Raw genomic sequence first — 19131 nt, 5'->3', positions numbered from 1 at the left:
TTGTGAAACTTTTTCTATTGCTTTTAACACTGTTATTGATATATTTTCATTTGAGTGGCTTTATGGACAAACAACATCCCAAGCATTCAACTTCTACATAAAATAATCTTCGTAACTGAAATGCCCGCAAGAAATATTATATGAAAATAGGTGCAGGAAAAGATTGAGCTTAGTACTTATAGAAGAGATTGTCAAGTTCTTAAAATATCTTACATCATCACAAGAAGTGAAGAAAACAGACCTTGGTGTAGACATTTTAAATAGTAATTAAATATCTTTAGGCAGTCTATAGAAATTAGTATTTTGGCTGAATGATAGGCAATCCTTACAGCCACATCATTTATTTTTTGGGGGAAAAAAGTATTTTTAAAAGAGCCACTATATTCAGTTGCTGTAGCGTGCTGTTTGTACTTTTTGTCTGCCCTCCTAAGAAAATGAGTCATGTGAGGCCACACTGTCTGCCCATGTATCTCTAATGACTTTTGAGCACATTGTGCATGCAATGGATAAGGGGTAGAAATCTCACAGATAGTTAAATGCCTGCAAACTTCATTAAAGTTAGCAACTGGGTGGAAGGGTGGGATCTGGTAAGTACTTTCACTGAGGGAAAAGCAGGCAGGACTCAAGCGTGAAAGCTGCCGGTCTGCCCTGGACACGATCCGTCGGGCACGCAGCTCTTCCCAGTCGGAAAGTCGTCAGTGCTGGGTGGGGGAGGACAGGAAATATGGCTGAGGAAGTAGCTTAGGTGAAATTTAAATTTGTAAGGCTTCGTTAGCCCAGTTTCCTGCAGGACAGTGCGCTCTCCCTTCTATCATTTCACATTACTGGATTGGGAGAGAAGGAGGCTTTCCTTAATGTTACGGTGCTGGAGGACTCCCCAAGGTAAATTAGCTAGGATTACAAGCGAGGAATTTTCTCAAATTTCTTAAAAATAAATTACACATGTGGCATTATTGAAAGTTAATAATGCAGACAACCACGTTACCAGTTTGAAGTGGTAATTCCCTTCCCTGTGCTTCGGTCCAAAGTCAAAGGACAAAACAGGCCTTCAAAGCCGAGGAGATGAGCTCTTCCTCCGGGCCGACCTTCTCCTCCCCCCTCCCCAAGCCCGGGAAGCTGCCGCAGGCTGAGCCTTTCCGCCACCCAGCTCCCCCTTCGCTGGCGGCTCAGCCCCGCAGCGACGTTCTTGCAGGTTCCCTCGAACGCCTTTGGGATCCCGCCGCCGCCCGTGCCTGACGCGCCCGCCGCCGCGCGCCCGCCGCCTCCTCCACCGCATGCCCCACGCCTGGCTGCGCCTTCGATGCCCCCTGCGCCGCGGGGGGGGGGCGCGGGCCGCCCTCCTCCGCGCCGGGCCGGCTCCACTCCTTCCCTCCCTCCCTGCGGCGGAAGCGGGGCCGAGCGCAGGGCCTCGAGCTCCCGCTGCCCCGGCCCTCCGCCAGCAGCTTAACGGCGCCCGCGGAGCCACAGCGCCCAACCACCGCAAACGGCCGGAACAGCCAACGCCCGGAGAAGTACCACAGCCAGCCACGGCGCGGTGGGGGAGGGGGCGGGGCGGGGCGAGCCGCCGCCGTGACGGCCCGCGCAGCCAATCGGGAGCGGGGCGGCGCGCCCCGCCCCCCGGTCGCTATAAGCGGCGGCTCGGGGGCGTTGTGGGGGGCTGCTGGCGGCGGGTCCGGTCGGGTGGGGCTGAGCGACGCGTGGTACCGCGCCGCCGCCGGCATGGGCAACACCGTGGCTCGGGAGGACTTCGAGTGGGTCTACACGGACCAGCCGCACGCCGACCGCCGCAAGGAGATCCTGGGTGAGGCGGCGGCGCCCCGAGGCGGCTGCGTGGCGGGGGAGAGGAGGGGGGGGATCCCCGCAAAATGGCTGCCGGGAGCCGGCGCGGCGGGGAAGGCGCCGGGGCCGTTGCGGGCCGCCACCCGCTAGGGCCGGCGGCGGAGGCGGCCGCTGGTGGGGAGAGGGCGGCCGGTGCGATCCGCGCCGCTCTGCGGCCCCGAGGACGAAGGCACTGCCGGGCGCGGCGCGGCCGCGGGAGCCGCCGACTGCTGCCGCCTTGGCGGCGCTCGCGGGGGAGGGGAGGCAGAGGCGAAGGCGCGGGAGGGCCGCGGCGGCCGGCGCCCGCCCCGTGGGGTTCCCCCGCCGCTTCCTTCGCCTTCCCGGCCGCTTCTGCCGGGTTTTACCCGGGTGCGAGGCGCGCTGGGTGCTTGACGGACGCCCGTCGTTGGCTATAAATGGGCCGCGGGTGGTGTGCAGAGGTCCCCGGGCACTTGGGTGTCGGTGAATAGCAGCGTTTTCAGATCGGACGACTGAAATGGGCTTGACATCACTTGAACTCCCGAATTCCCTCGTGGCGCCTCGGTTCATTTTGTTCCGAGATGGGCTGGAAGGGATATTGGTACTTGTCATTACAAACGTCTAGCTGCTGAACAACGTAAAAATGTTAAAAGGATTTGATTGTGATGAATCCTGTAGAACAATAAATTGTCACAGGTGGAAAGGCAGTGTATTCTCATTTGCTTTGTAAATAAATCCTGATTGGGAGGTTTAGGAGGTAAAGAGATGCCTAGATACACTTTCTTAATCCAATTAAGATACTTGGCTGTGAGGAGAGCTTGCATGTAATTAATTCCTTTTTTTAATTTAATTGTCTTTCCCATGTAGCTAAGCATCCAGAGATAAAAGCACTGATGAAGCCAGATAACAGTTTGATCTGGGTGGTTCTGCTGATGGTTCTTGCGCAGTTGGTTGCCTTTTATCTAGTTAAAGACTTGGACTGGAAATGGGTAATCTTCTGGGCATATGCTTTTGGAAGCTGTATTAGCCACTCCATGACTTTGGCAATTCATGAGATCTCCCACAATGGTGCCTTTGGCAACAACAAAGCGATGTGGAATCGGTGGTTTGGAATATTTGCCAACCTGCCTCTTGGTATCCCGTACTCCATATCCTTCAAGAGATACCACATGGATCATCATCGCTATTTAGGAGGGGATGGAATTGACGTGGACATTCCTACCAACTTTGAAGGCTGGTTTTTCTGCACGCGTTTTAGGAAGTTTGTGTGGATTGTTCTTCAGCCTTTTTTCTATGCGATTAGACCTCTGTGCATCAACCCCAAACCAATCACTCACCTGGAAATCATCAACCTGTCAGCTCAGCTTTCTTTTGATGTCTTGATATACTACTTATGGGGAGCCAAATCAGTTTGTTACATGCTTGCAGGTTCGGTACTTGGACTTGGGTTGCACCCGATTTCAGGACACTTCATAGCTGAACATTACATGTTTTTAAAGGGACATGAGACTTACTCCTATTATGGGCCACTTAACTTGCTCACTTTTAATGTTGGCTATCACAATGAACACCATGATTTTCCCAATATTCCTGGCAAGAGCCTTCCACTGGTAAGTTTACTCTTCTTAAACTAAGCCCTACTCTAAGTTGAAAAATCTGGTAAATATTGTTAGCAAATCCTCAAAAGTTACAGGTTGGAAGTTAGAAATTTTCATGTGTTTTAGTGGTAAGTTGAACAGTGAAGGGGGAGTTACTTACTGCTTTAGTAGTATCCTGAATAGATTTACTAATGTGTTTCCTGCTCTAGCCTCTCCCATAAAGGGATAAGGGAGGAAACACATGTGATTATACCCTCTTATTTTTTTGCATGAACTTCTAGTTCTCTGTAATTACAGCTAGCCTTCAGTATTTTTTCAGTTTGGACATACATATGAAACTAGTTAAGTTGCGGATAGTCTGCAGAGATTTGTCAGCTCCCTCTGTTCTTGAAATGTTAAGTAAAATATGGTAACATTATGCTTATCCTTCAGTTTCTTTTATCATTGATGGCATGGTCATTTATTCAAGATTACATTCTCTCTTGGGGAAAAGAGAAGGTTAGTGGTATTGCTGATATTTGTACTGCTGGCAAATGTTTAATACCTTTCTATTCTGGAGCAGCTTAGTTTCCCCTACTGAGGCTCTTTGAACTCTAAACAAGTATCAGCTGTACTACACTGACACAATTAAAGCTTCCAAGATAAGACTTCGATGTGCCATGTCTGCATGAGTAGCAGACATGGATTTTCAGACTTTCTTCCCACTGTTATCTTTCCCCAGTTTCTTTTAATCAGGAGGTCAGTTCTTGTATACGTGTCTCCCAGTTGGAGTATGAAAGCACAGGTTTCCAGACTACACCTAAAACTTACCTTCAGTGGAAAGTATTTTTCATCACACACTAAACTGTCAGTTTGTCAGTAGTCAGACTGTTGGTCTTGTAGCTTTGTTACTGCACTCAGTAATGATCAGACCTGGTAAGCTTCCCCTTTTGATGTACTCTAAACTTAAATTGTCACACTTCTGTAATCAGTGGTGGAATGGTAGAAGAAATCCCTCCCTCACTCCAGCATTTCCTTGGCAGGGCAGTCAAATTCTGTAACTAATTTGTAGAGACTTTGGGGTGGTAGGGGGGGAATGTCTCTTATTCGTGGACTTCAGCTTTCAAGGGCAGCTGAAGTTGTTTGAAGCTACCTTTGATACCTAGATCTGTGCTGGTAAACCTGGCTTTCACTTCACGTGTTCCTACTTAAGTTCTCAATAGAGAATTTTTTTCCCCTCCCCTTCTTAAAGTATTTAATTGCAGAGATTAAAAAAAGCTCTGCAGAGCTGTTAATCTATGGCTTTGATAAGCAAACAAAGCCTTCTTTTAGAACAGTGTAGTTAATTTGATTGGACTGGACTCTGCTATGTTGCATGCTAAAGATCACTGAAGTACTGAACACTTAATTCCAGTTGAGATACTGGTCAGATGAAAATACTGTTGAAAGAAAGTATACTGACTAGATGAATAATAACTGGATTATTTGGCAAAACTGTTGCTTATACAGATTAACATATGGATTTGTTCTGTTCATTTTTTTCCAAGGCTTTGGATGCTTGGTGTTAAGTATCACCAATAATGATATCGGAGGAAAATTCCAGCACTCTTGGTTTAAGAAAAGATGGTATAGTCAGACTGCACATCTAAGTGAAGTCTTTGCAAGCTGTTTACATTTCTTCTTTTAGTGCTTGTCTTCAGAAATTAATTATTTTTTCCCCCAAGTGCTGAGGTTTGAAACTACATGTAAAAATAGCTGTTAAAAGCCACTCTTAACTTTACATTTCTAATGATACTTGTATAGATATGACTCAGCTCTGAATTTAAGTCTTGCTTCCACTAGCAATCCAAATTACTTGCTCTGTGAGTCAGTGAGCTACATCATTCTGCAAGCAGCAGTGTATGGACTTCAGTGTTCTAGCCAAGTTGTTGTAGGTAGTTTTTACAGCTTCTGAGCCTTGCATGAATTTTACTGAATAACCAAGAAGTTGGTTTTTCCTTCAAGAAATTTTTACATTGTAGTACCAGTAGAAGACATTTTTTCTTTTAAAGTATAATGTCTTAAAAAGAAACTTCTAGTGCTCCATGTTAAAATACAGGTTGAGGCTTGTACAAGTTGTCATAATAGGAACTAAACTAGTAAATGAACCTCATATCTCTCTTTAGGTGAAGAAAATAGCAGCTGAATATTATGACAACCTGCCACAATATAACTCTTGGGTAAGAGTGCTTTACGACTTCGTGATGGATGATACAATCAGCCCATATTCACGCATGAAAAGGCAATTAAAGGGTGAAGTGAAACAAGATTAAACTTCTGGCAACCAAAAAAACTTTGAAATGTCTGCTTGCTTTAAAGTGGCTGGTACAAAGTCTCTTGCTAAAGATGTTCACCTATAACCTGAATTAAGATCTACAGCAACATAGCAATGCATCCTTAAGGACTTGGTGACAAAGTAGACTACCAGCTGTAACATTCCTAGCAGTTTTCAAATCATTGTATTAATGTATATATGTTTGCCTAAGGATCAGTGTTACATGAATAATACCAAATCACTTTGTTACAGGATTTACTTTGGCAGGTATTAAATCTGTACAAAATATGTTTGACTCTTTAAAACAGTAAAAAGTTCTCAATATAGTAACTGTCCACAAACATGCTGTTGTTTAACTGTAGTGTTAAATGCTGTACTTAACCTGTTAATTCTAAACTAACATGATTTGTTAACTTAAATCTTCTGATTGAACTTGCTTCCTAATTCAAGGGTGGGAGAACAAAATTTGCAAAGAAATATTTCAAACTGCCTTTAAATATGTAACATGTCACTTTTAAAGCATTACTTGAACATGGTCCACTTGTGCTACTGAAAGTACCTTAAAGGAGCAATCCATCACTTAAAATGAAACTGACACATTCTATGTAGTTTGTGTGACTTTCTTCTAAAAGAGTAGGAAATTGAGAGGCATCTTTAACTTTGTGGGTCCCTGCCTACTTCCTCAGCTGCATGTGTCAGCATGCAACTCTGCAGCAACTAGTATTTAGAGCCTTACTGTGTAAGCCTGCTAGGCAACTTACTTAACTCATTAGGCTTTTGTATATTGGAAAAAGTCTTGTTGCTAAGATTTGGGGTTTTTTGTGATCTGCAAAGAAAAAAGAATAGGCTTGTCCTAGTTGGTCCTGCTGTTACCATGACTTTAAATGAACTCTTATTTCTTGTTTGGAAATTTGGCTTGTGTGGGAAAACTTAATCAACTGAAGCAGATACTGTTCTGGTAAACAATGCTAGCTATAACTGTTGGCAACTAGCTTTTAGGCATGTCAGGCATTTGTGTACACAGAATGGTGTTGCTAAATGATCTTGCTTTTTTAATTTTTTAAACTTACAGTACCCTACATAGACACTGGTCTTGTATATTAAAATGTGTTGAGAGCAGAGTTGTGATACCACTGAATTTTCTGTTAAAGAAGTTCTTACATTGGAACAGAGAATGGATAGACTTGCTGAGCACTGAAGAATCTCTACATGTCAGCCCAGTATTTTTGTCCTCTGTTAGCCAATACATTGGCTTTAAGCTGTCAGACCAGTACAAAACCCCTTAAACACAAAATGGTGATTCTGTGATATGCTCTTCACTTACCTAAAAGATGGAGTCTGGTGAAAGTTGTCAACTGTTTTCTACTGTAAGTATTTTAATTTTTAGATGCCTTAACTTCTGCATTTCTTCAAGGCTTGGAAGAAGCTGAGTGCCAGACATCCTAACCCTTGCTTGATTGCAATTCGGTCCTTAATGTGTTGCTGGGGATTTTTATTTGGTTTTTGTTTGTTTAAAGCCTGGCCCTTATCTCTAGCTAAGCAATAGAAATGGTATAAATACAGTCTCCTTATGAAAGTGTGCCAGCCACTTAAAGTGACTTTATCATGCTAGTGACATGATAGCTAGCCAGCATATATTGCTCAGGAGAGATGTATGTCAAAATATACTTTATCCAATATTTTAAAATCTAATTAAAAGCAAAGATTAAAAAGTAACATTGGGTGGATTTTTGTTTGGTCCTCTAATGCTGAAGGGCTTAAGGTTTTAGAGGAATTTAATATTATGAAAGCAGATGCAAGTAGACCTGTCCTCTTGAATAGTGTTGTGGAATGAATTGTAAAGAATCACTGCCTTTACTTACTGTTTGGAAGAAAACTAGCGTTTGAAAGACTCAGACTGATTTGCAACTTTTTAAACATCTCAGTCCCTTTTCCATGGCTGTTCCTCAATTTAAGAAGTGAATGGTAACACTCTTCAATGTTGAAGACTTACCATAGCTGAATGAAGTATGGAAAGCCTCCAAAAGTAACTTTTAGAGCCATGTTATTTCTCAGTTTTAGCTTTTAGCTAGCTTAGGTATTCATCCGGGATAACTGAGGGCTTTGAGTTGAAGTTTTGTCCTTAGGCTTAGTTACCTACATCATGGAATCACTGATGCCCCTTACTGTCACTCCCAGAGGACAGTGCAAGTACAGATTTCTGCTTCTAAACAGGCCTGGAGCTGCTACTTCTCTTGTTCAAAAGCAAAACATTGATTTAGGTTATTCTGACTGTGAACTTCCCTCTCTGAATGCAAGCACAGTGTTATCACTGTAAGAGCAGTAAAGTAGGGAATTCTGAGGGAGATATCTATCTTGTCACATTCTTCCTGGAACATGTGCTAATGGCTACCTACTGGAGAGCATCTATTGGACTAGGTTAACCTTTGCCAGTAAAAGTTATCTTTGGAGCTAAACTATGCTCTCATTCTTGCAGGCACTGGTAAGTACCATTCTTAGGCATCTACTTTCTATGCATTATGTTAGAAGCCTCATCTAACTTCTGGAGTAGGGATCCTGCCAGAAGCAGATCATCTGAAAGAGATACCTATACTGCAACATTGTTTTATTTTTAAAGGGAGTCAGGAACACTTCTGAATGACTGGCAAAAGGAATATAGGGCAGCTGTAGTGCTTGACTTGTTTGATATATTCTAAATGAATAACTCTTTGCAATTGCACTTAAAAGGTGTTCAGTCCAAAGGCATGGCTCAAAACACATATAAAAACCTTAGTTCTTCATACATACAGAACCTAGTTATCATTTTCAAAGAATTAAATAGTTTTCATTAATGCTATTAAAATGTACCTGGCAGAAACAGCTTAGTATAACTTTTTTTACTAGTTAACCTGAAATTTGGAGGAAGCTTTAACTTAACTGGTGATGAACAAACTGAACCTAAGGGCATTAAGGACCTGACTATTGACTTAATTACCACTTTTTTTTTAAACTGGATTCAGATGGAGTTAGCTAACTGTCCTTTGTACATGCTTGTTAGGGTTTATTCCTTTCTGTACAACTAATGCATCTCTCTAGTTTCTCAGTGGGACCCATCCTCCCCTTTCTTTATGTGAAATCAGCCTGGAGTTTAACTGTCAAAACACAACTGACTGGGTCAACTGTGCTGGGTACATCATCAAGTATTTTTGCTGTAATTCAATTGTTTAGGGTTCTGAATCCCCTTCAGGGCTTTCAAAGTAACTTGCAGTTTTCAGCATAAACTGCCTTATGTGACTTTTACCCCTTAATTATTTGAAATTGCTCAAGTGGAATAAGCAATGCATCTTGGAATCTGATCATACTAGGCATGGGTTTTCCCACCGGACAGCCAAGGATATACTCCTCTTTCAAAAGAAGTTCTGCCTCTGGCATTCTTGTTTTGCTGTTGAACCGGTCTGCTCCAGAACAGTGGCCAATTATCATGTGTTGAATGGGTACATCTTACTTGCTTGTACAACTCCAATTTTGTATCTAGGCAAGTATCTTCATCTAGAACCACATGTCAATTGAGAAATAGCTATGACTTCTGCTTCTGTATCTGTCTCTAAATACTTCTGCAGCCACTGAGCAACTAAACAACTTAGAAGTATAAATGCTAAGAAATCTGTCACAGTAAACTGTGTTAGAGAATGAGCTTAGTGGTGCACCTCTGCTTCCTTGCTGTGTATTCTAGTATCAGATGCAAGTGACATGCTACAGTAAGAAAAGCAAAACAGCTTTAAAATTCCAACAGCCAATAATATAGTGTGATGCTGCTCACTTGTCTGGTCACTGACAAGTTGTCTTATTAAAATGTCAATGTTATGGATGAAGTTTCAAGCTGCCATACTAATCCAGTTGGACAACTGGAGAAAAGCTGCTTTCAGGTTGCAATCTTGCTTGATAAGTGGTACAAGATAAACACAGCACTCCTTCCTAATTTGAAAGTCTCAGACTTGCAGCAGAGCAAGTTCTGCTCTTTTAGCTTACCTATTGCAAAGCACAGCCTCTTCTGGATCTGCCAAGATTGTTTTCCTGGGACCTTGTACAAGTAGAAGCAATTTGATGAATGAGTGTGTGTCTACAATGTAGCTAGGCATCATATAGTTGCATATGCAGGGTGGCAGGTTGCTATCTCTCTTCTCTGTTAAACCCTCCATTTCATAATCAAACCAGCAATGGTACACAAGACTTCAGTGAGGACAAAAATGTTGAAAATGTTTTATATTCAGCCAGTGATGAAGACAATGCTGGGGGCGTCTCTTTTTCTCCCTCTGCCGATGGCTCCCTGCACTACTTCGGCCCCTTATGCTTAAGTTGGCATCTACTACGCTCTGGTACAGAATCATTATTGTGATTTAGATATGTGGCTAGCCTCAGGAAAGGGGAGAGAGGAATGATGTGCTGAACAATTTTTTGGTCTTCACTCAACGGAAACAAGATGACTAGAGGGAAAACTTCCTCTGAGGCATGTCAGAACAAAGCTGTGGTCTCTGTATTATATGAAGTCTTGTTTCTTAAAATGATGCTCATTTTCTGTGTACAAGCACAAGTTATCTTGCATTCTATCTCTTACCAAGTTTTTTATCATGACTAGTGTAGTCTAAGCAGAATTTCCCACAAGAAAAAGCAAGTGTGGGCACAGCACTTCTTGTGTGAACAGTCAGCTAGAGTTCAGTTGTGTAGGCAGATACTCTAGCCTGTGTCTTGACACACAATTCATAGAATAATCTAAGTTGGAAGGGACTGCTGGAATTCATCTCGGTCTCCCTCTCAAACCAAAGCCAATCCTGAAGTTAGATCAGGTTGTTCAGAGTTGCAACCAGTCAAACTTTGAATTCATGGCAATCTGTTACATTAAATCAGTTATTTTATGCTGACAAAAATCAGATTTGAGTAGGAGACTAATCTCCTTCCTCTGAGCATTAAAGCAAGTAGGGGGGGATGCTTACAGAGCAAACTATTGCTTACAAAAACTACTGTTTTCACATGGAAATAGTGCTAGTTTAAGAAGTACTTGAAATTCAGTGCTAGCAAACTTAAAACTATGTAACTTGCTAGCAAAAAAAAAAAAATCCCTTTCCTTTTCTGATGCTTGTACTGCTTTTAGGAAGAGTAATGCTGATCAAAGATTGTAACTGAGATTAATGGTGCTTTAAACAGCTCTTCTAAGTAAAGAACTCTTTAAAATGATGACAGCAGTAAAAATGCATGAAGGCTTCTGGGTTTCAGAAGCTGCTTGCCCAGTATCTGTAGCACAGTGTTTTGTCTTGAGATCCAGTATCAGCATACTGGAAATGATGTTATGACCCTCTTTCCAAGGTGGAATTCCTTGCATTACAGAAAAATGCAGCTCTCTGTATTATGACCTTACTGCAAGAGCAAATAAGAATAAATGCATCTGATGAAGAACATACTGAAAAACGCTATCAGGCTGATTCTTGGCAGCATTTTAACCACATCAGGAGCCAAGCAAATCTAAAAATCTGTTAATACATTGTAATGAACATAAAAAGAATGAGGTGAGGTGTGTGGGGTTTTTAAGTTCACTTTTACAAACCAAGATCATTTTTCTTGGTTGTGAGGTAATACGTTACTATTAACAGCTTTGGGGGAAAAAAATCTCTGCTTGAGACTTAATCTGCTTCTTAGAATAGTATGATTTTCCTCCCTCTAGAGGGTTTGTCAAAACACTGTAAGCAATTCAGATCACTAATAGGATTTTTGTTGTTGCAGTTTTTGTCTATTTTAAGAATTAAGAACTGCCTTGTTAAGTAACTAAATTTTCTTAAATGCCATTAAATCATATACTAACATTCTTCAGATTTCCAGGCTCTATTCTCTTAGATTACATTAAAACAGCTTGCCATCTGAGGCTGGTTTCTTTTGACAATGTAAAAGGAAATTTTAAGAAACTCTGAGAGCCTGCTCTGGCACAATCATCATGTGTCGTCATATTTCGGAAAGACATGATTAACAGTATGATAACATAGTGTAGCACTTTCCTAATCTAGTCTCACAGCTCTGTTCTTGCAGTAATTCTTAAGAGTCCTTGTTCCTGAAAACAGCTATTTTCATTTATGGCTAAGAACAGGTATTTGAGCAGAGTAACACTTTGAAGGGTTAGGCTCTCTGTATATGAAGGATCTCTGATTAAGGGCACCAAATATAATCAAAATGGTTTTAACCCTAAAGATTCAATATTTATTTTTAGCCAAAATAGTGATAAGTAAAAAGGGAAAGTGTGTTTTTTCTACCTCTTATTCTGGAAGTAGTTAAATTAAGGATCACTTAGAGCAGTAGGTTACAACGACCTTTTATCAGCTGCAGATTAAAATGTCAAAGATCTGGTACAGCTTCTCTTGAAGTCAGGCACAGGTATTATGAATTCTCCACCACCGTACAGTAAGTTTCTTTTGGGAATTGTCCAAATGTATCATCTGTGCAGTGACTGACGCAGTTCTTCATACAGTATTTGATCCTAACAGTGCCAAGATAAGAGAGAGGACAGACTTCAGCAGACTAAAAATAAATGCAATATTGTGACTTTACATATGTTATTTAATGAGAAAATGAAGTAAACCAACTATGCAAGCCACTAGCTATAGTTTTGTTTTAGAAATATTTAGGAACAAAAAGCTAATTAGAGGTGAACACCCGCCCGCTATAAATGAGGTCCTCCGGTAACAGTCACCAGCAATATATAATTAACAAAAGCCTTTGGGGCAGAGCTCTTATATTTCATACTACCCTGTTAGCCTTAGAACACAGTTTTACTAAAAAGCTACTGCCTTATTTGTCAGTGGAGATACTCTCCAATCTGCTTCTGCAAAAATAAGCCTGCTTTACAAAGATCTACTATTTAAACTTTGTATACAATCTAGCTGTTTTAACTGTAACTGTTCTTAATCCTTTTCACAAGTCACTCACAATGATGGTTTTGAGGAAGTGAGTAATTTGGGACATTAACTTCCACTGACAAAACTGAATACAAAAGCTGGCATTTCTCCATAGCTTTAGAAAAACTTATTTTGATTTCTCTCAAATCTACCAACCAATTAAGCCAAAAGCAAGCCAACTGAAATCAGGTACATACAGGAGGGAAAAGGAGAATAAGTTTAAATGGGGCACTGAATTAGTGAGATGCAGCTTTTTGTGGTTTCTGATCTTCACAGGAGAATGCATGTAGACTTTTTGCTTTGTCAGATCAGACTTGTCTGCCAGACAAGAAGTAGGAACTCAAAATGGGAGTATTCCATTTGTACTCCAAAAGATATTTCAAAATATTTAACTGAAAATTCTCCAGCTGAATTTAATTGAAATACAGGGCTCCAAGATATGTCATTCTGCATCTCAAAAACTGTTTAAATATTACATTTCTGGTTAACTCTTAAAAGCCAGAGAGAGTATGTCCTAATACTTACCAGTCATTGCTGTGTTAGAGGAGGTGTATAAATGCTCATCTGTTGTTCCTGAACAACTTTCTTAGTGATTAGCAAAGGGGGGGGGGGGGGGGGGACGGTGGAGAGGGAACTTTTCAAGAGGTTTGGAGTCAGAGATCACCTTTAAGTTATTTTGGAAAATAACTCTAGGTTACCATCAACACTTATGTAATAATACTGAAAGGGAATAGTTACCTGTTCTCTGGCTAGTGTTTAAAGCGAACATATTAATGTATTTTGACTAAAATATACTCTGTCAGCAATACACAAACCTATACATAGAGAAGCTCTGCAGCATAACTGCTACATTTGCTAACTTCTCAGTGATTGAAATGATTGAAGAGCTTACCTTTCAGGCAGTGAAAAAAACAGGCCATAAAGTGACTGTTAAAACACAAACTTCCTTTCCAAATGCAAATCATGGAAAGACTGATTAAATTACTAAAATTATAAAGTGTTTTTTATGTCTTATCTCAGAATGTCTTCTCATTAGATGTCTCCTCATCATGGAGGAGAAAAGGTGGTGGCAAAGTGAGCTGCAGTCTAAAAGCCTTTACTTTTAACTGAAAACTCCACAGGTGAAAGAGGTTAGAGCCAGGTCAATAACTAATCTGGAAATGTCAATGAAAAGTCCAAGATGCTAAACCTAAAGATTACCATGCTGTCAAGGTTATCAGTCTACCCAGAATGTTGCTATGTATCATCTGCAGCTAAAAAATGGAAACTTTAGTTTCTAAACTTGTGAAAAGCACTTATTTTTTTTAAAAGCAGAAATAGGGCTAGTGTCATTCATTTCACACATATAGAAGTATACTCTAACCTTAACTGTTCCCACCAGTCACTAGCATATAAAGAATATCCTTTCCAGAAGGGACCAGTCTTTACTTGAAGCTTTTCTCACCTTTTTTGATACTGAGGATTTCACTTTCCTAAAAGCTTCTTCAAAGTGTTTATGGCAAATCTTGATTTCTCCTTAAAGAACAAAGCACAATAAATTACTATATGAAATTGCAGGCAACTGACAATCAGGTGATTTCTTTTGCATGAATTTCAAGTAACCATTCATGAAACCTAACTGTATGTGCTACAGTCTTTTGGATGAGATCTAAGTAGTGTCATGAACACCTGAAGTTTTATATTACTTTTATTGTAGGCTCCTATCTATGATCTTAGGCAAGTTCTTAACCTGTACCTTATGCCAAAGTACTTTTGTTTGTTTGTATTAACATTTTCACCTGCAGATTGAAAATAAAATTCCTAAAGATACTCATTTAACTACAGCTTACATCAAAACCCGTTAGAATTCAAGTACCTTTACCCTTTGGGAAGTGAATTTCTCAAGTTCCATTGCTTCCCATTTGGGGCTTTATTTTCTGAACACGTTTAATACTCAATGTCCCTACAGAGTATTTTTCAAAAATACCTAGAAAATCTTTTGTATCATCCCCATTTCACTACAGGATGTTCAATTCCTAAATAATTCACTTCATATCAGCCCTCTGTTTGGCATTATGCAGATGTGATGAAAGTTTTGTCTTCACTTTTTCAATTGCCTATCTTTAAGTTTATCCATATCTCTTTTTTCCTCATGCAGCCATCCGCAGTAATTATTTCTAATCATACTTTTGGAAGAGGATTTCCCCCTCCCCCTTCTCCTTAGAAGTCTGCTAATGTGTAAGCATACCTCAAATAAGCAAACATTTCCTCTGTTCTCACAAGCAAGTACTTTGTTTAGCTTAGGCATAAGAATCCCAAAATACCACTGCTATATTTCCCGTCTACTCAGCCCTGGTGAGGCCACATCTGGAGTACTGTGTCCAGTGCTGGGCTCTGCAGTATGAGAAAGACATGGAGCTACTGCAGCAAGTCCAGCAAAGGGCTGCTAGGATGATTAAGGGGCTGGAGCATCTCTCATACCAGGAAAGGCTGAGAGAACTGGGACTGTTTAGCCTGGAGAAGAAAAGACTTAGGGGAGAATCTTATCAATATGTAAGTATCCAAAGGGAGGGTGTAGAGAGGGTGGGGCCAAGCTCTTCTCAGTGGTGCCCAGTGACAGGATGAGAGGTAATGGGTACAAACTGAAACAAAGGAAGGTCCCTCTAAACATAAGGGAAAACTTCTTTACTGCAAGGGTAACAGCACTGGAACAGGTCGCCTGGTCTCCATCCTTGGAGATATTCAGAAGCTGTCTGGACAGGGTCCTGTGCAGTGTGCCCTAGGTGACCCTGCTTGAGCAGGGGAGTTGGACTAGATGATCTCCAGAGGTCTCTTCCAACCTCAACCATTCTATGATATACAGAAGCAGTGCAATAACAGTATCATGCACAGGTATCAGCTATCCTGGAGGAGATAAACAGAGGTATCTCTTTAGAGATTTTGGTCTATATTTTTTATGTATTCCATTAAGACACTTTTTGCTTCCACAGGTATGTATTGCCACTACCTTTGCTTACATGTTTGTAATGTGAAAGGAATATGTGGACATTAAAGAACTGTTAACCAAGACTCCTTGTTAATATATTTCATTTTTGTGAGTTTAGATTAACAAAAACTGTTAAGTTCTACTGCTCTAAACATAGCAGAAGACTACATCAAGAGCACTAAATTGAAGATAGAGAAGATACAGAACGCAAGAGTAGATACCTCACAACTATTACTATTTTCATTAAAGTAGCAAAATCAAAGTTAAAGTTCACTGAGCTAAATTGGTCTTTACAGCTGAAGATGTTACAGAATTCTCATACCCTGTATATCCTTTGAAGCTAGATTACTTTGAAGTAAATATTCAGGAAGTATTAACCTAAGATAGGTCAGAAGGGTTGTTATTAGCAAGTCACCAGGACCAGAAGGTGTTCACCCAAGGGTTCTGTTGGAACCTGGCTATGAAACTGCAGAGCTGCTGCACGAATCTTGTAACCTATTGTTACAGCCACCAGAGGACTGGTAGCTTGGAGAACTTCACAGAATCGCAGGAAAGAGCCTTCTATGGGTTGAAAGCTGACTAAAGCATATGAACTAAACGGTAAGGCTTAATGGTCTCTTTTCAGCATAGGGAAGAGTCAGAAGTGGGGTCCCACTCAGGGACTGGTGCTGGGACGAGTTTTATTCAGTATCTTCATCAGTGTCCCACAGAATAGAGCCACCAGTGAAAGCTCCACGTTTGCAAATAATACTGAACACTTCTGACAGTCAAGTTTAGGCTAATGATGAGGAGCTCCAGAGAGGACCTCAAAACTGAAAATCTGTCCAGTCTTTGTTAGAAAGTTGGGTTGGTTCTGCCCCCCAACTGAGTGGAATATCTGGCACCTCCTAGGGTACAGTCACAAGGTGTTCAGGTCTCTCAAGACTGTTCAAGTTGGAAGCAGAACTTAGGGATTCTTAGAAGAGATATCACAAAAAAGGATACCTTTCCATTTTCCCTATAAAAAAAATCCTTCAAATAAACCTAAAGCAAAACCCTGCCATAAAAACAACAAAACATTACATTTACTCCAGAAGGAAAAAGTAGGTACAACAAGGGGGTTGTGATAGTTTCTACAGCATAGTAATGAACAGCCCTGATCTCCAGCTAAGTGATGCAAAGGAACTGACTGCTGTGGCACGTGCACCACCCATCTACGATCATGTACACAACATGGGAGGGGAGTCAGTTGTACATGTCCTGTGGTGACACAGAAGCAAGAAATTCTCCAGTCTGTATGTACACTATCTTTGAAAATACAAACGAAAAAGGTTTCACATCAAACTGCCTTACACATTTCCATGCTAGCCAGGGTCACTTTTATAATTATTCAAAATGCATCAGATTTGATTCAGGAATTTCCATCTCAAATCAAGAACTTTTACTGCATTTCTTATCTGCAGCAAAATGAGTAGCCAAGTCATACAACAATGAAGGTTTTATAGTTTGCTTCTTCCCCTCCCCACCCAAAGGAACACACCAGCTCACTCTCAACAAAAAACACAAACATTCTGCTGTTGTGAAAGACAGATGAGACTGGATATCTACTAGATCAAACAGAATGTTTCAAAGCCATTAAAACTCTTGTGGTTGTTAGAAATCAGAATCATAACAGAAGCCTGATATATTTTCCAAGGACATCATCTGAAAAGTCACAATTCCATCTTTACTCTTAAGTCAAAATGCAAGCTAAGTAACAAAAGAAATTACTGGAAAATGAGCACTGTATGTATATACAGTGTATATATACTGCTCATTTTCCAGTAATTTCTTTTGTTACTTTACTCTTATGAAGGAGCTTATTAGTCTGTTATAATTACGTGAAAATTAGGCATAGAAGTGTTCAATCTAGTATATACATTTTCAATTTATAATGCCCTTTAACATTAACTTCTTTTTTTACAAGGTTAAAAGGTTCAAGATTCAATTCTTTTATGAAAAAAATTATGCTAAATCTCCATAACCATTTTTCCCTTGTACTCTCACCTACATCTCCTTCAAAGATTCTTATGTGTTCTTGAAACAAACCTGTGACTTTATTTTTGTTTGGCTCAGAAATCATCAGTTATTTATATACAGCACACATGCCTTTATGTTTGTTTTAAACTACCTCAAGCACTTTACATTCCACTTACCTTCTCACTGTTCCATAAAGGTTTTTGTAAAGCTTTCTTACCTTTCTTGCTTTTGCTATTCTGCAGGGCCATTTCCTGTCTCAAGGCACAAATTGAAGCTTCACGCACTAGAGCAGAAAGGTCTGCCCCCCTACAGACACAAACAATAATAGGTTATTTTAGGATAAATTTCTCCCATCTTTGGCTGATGGCATATACAAAGGCAAGAGACTATGATCAATGACACAAATGATGATAAAAGACTAAAAGGCAAGGGAATTTGGGGGAAAAACACTTCAAAACCTCACAACAAAATATTAAATGATTAAAAAACATTTTAAAAAAATCAAATGATTACAGCAGTTCCATTTTAACAGCAAATAAAGTACTCTAGGTATTAAGTTAGGAGTCAGAAATCATTTAGAATGACAGAGAAACCGGACAACAGCTATGGCACATTCAGAATATGTGATGGTATTATATACCATTTTATCCTGAACAAAGTCTTTAATACAGGCACGAAGAGAAGAATAATAAGCAGGCTGACCAAGAAAAGGCAATAACATACCAAAGTACTACCCACAGTCCTAAATGTATGGAGTACCAGCTGATAGAAAAAGTTGGTGCAGATACTATAATGATATTCATGATCCTAGTCTTACCATACCTTTCTGCATGGCCCATCCCACTCTATTTCTGTCTTCATCCCCAGTGCTTAGCTCCAGGGCTAGGTACAGGACTTCTGCAGCAACAATGGGCTGCATTTCCTTTTCCCTTCCTATACACAGCAGCATTCTTCCCTCCCCAACGAAGCGAGAGAGCTGAGCAAACCTACTGTTTGTACCCAAGGGAAAAATGAAAGAGGGTAAAAGATGACAAAGGAGGTTGTGTGGTCATAGAGGTTCATCTTCAGAACATGGGGAAGAGGTCTGAGGACTGCCTGATGCTGCAACCTTTATTACAGAGTAAAATCCTCCAAGGACAGATTTTTAGCCTCAGATTAAGACCAAATGCATAGGGAGCAAGGGAAGAGGCAAAAGCCCACACAGCGTCCTCCAAAATGCCAAACAACTGAGTAATATTGTGCCACTTGGTGGGAACATGATACACTTTTCTGGTGTCAATCTTATGAAAGATGCAAATGGCATCACTCATTACTACAACAGGGGGTTGCCTTGCCCAAAGCTGAATCCACAATAAAATTAACATGCTCTTAAAAATAACAGCATCCACAAAACGTAGTCAGATCAGTCTTTCAAAACATTTTGTTTCCAGCTGTTAAACTTTTCACAAGCCTTCAAACTAGTGAAAGCCACTGAACCAAAAAAAACCCCAAAACAAACAAAACTCCTCCCTTTTGCACACTTAACTCCACCTGCTTTATCTAGGGACTCTAGGAACACTACTG

The 19131-nt window shown here is 40.7% G+C and overlaps 2 protein-coding genes across 4 annotated transcripts in view; one reads left to right on the top strand and one right to left on the bottom strand.

Annotated features, from left to right (window-relative positions):
- The first annotated feature begins 1580 nt into the window (after positions 1 to 1580).
- DEGS1 (delta 4-desaturase, sphingolipid 1) lies at positions 1581 to 15653 on the top strand. Its single transcript, XM_026094595.2, has 3 exons — positions 1581 to 1801; positions 2665 to 3407; positions 5540 to 15653. The coding sequence occupies exons 1-3, from the start codon at positions 1720 to 1722 to the stop codon at positions 5684 to 5686; spliced, it is 972 nt and encodes a 323-aa protein (XP_025950380.1). The 5' UTR covers positions 1581 to 1719; the 3' UTR covers positions 5687 to 15653.
- Positions 12007 to 19131, bottom strand: part of NVL (nuclear VCP like) — a 41797-nt gene continuing 34672 nt past the window's right edge. For 2 of the 3 annotated variants that reach the window (XM_064509961.1, XM_064509962.1), the window contains exons 21-22: positions 17786 to 17874; positions 12007 to 14120 (exon numbers count right to left, since the gene is read on the bottom strand). In XM_064509961.1, the coding sequence (XP_064366031.1) occupies positions 13990 to 14120; positions 17786 to 17874 (220 nt within the window). In that variant the 3' untranslated portion in view covers positions 12007 to 13989. The remainder of the gene's footprint in view (positions 14121 to 17785; positions 17875 to 19131) is intronic. The other variant, XM_026094594.2, reaches the window with a different exon arrangement.

This window comes from Dromaius novaehollandiae, chromosome 3 (assembly GCF_036370855.1).
Source record: "Dromaius novaehollandiae isolate bDroNov1 chromosome 3, bDroNov1.hap1, whole genome shotgun sequence".
NCBI classification, from domain to species: Eukaryota; Metazoa; Chordata; class Aves; order Casuariiformes; family Dromaiidae; genus Dromaius; species Dromaius novaehollandiae.
This window is presented reverse-complemented; position numbering and strand designations above follow the sequence as displayed.

Excerpts from the sequence above, each read along its gene's own strand:
- DEGS1 (XM_026094595.2), top strand. The coding sequence starts at position 1,720 with ATGGGCAACACCGTGGCTCGGGAGGACTTCGAGTGGGTCTACACGGAC. Across the intron at positions 1,802-2,664 it reads CCGCCGCAAGGAGATCCTGG|CTAAGCATCCAGAGATAAAA; the intron begins GTGAGGCGGCGG and ends TTTCCCATGTAG. Across the intron at positions 3,408-5,539 it reads CTGGCAAGAGCCTTCCACTG|GTGAAGAAAATAGCAGCTGA; the intron begins GTAAGTTTACTC and ends ATCTCTCTTTAG.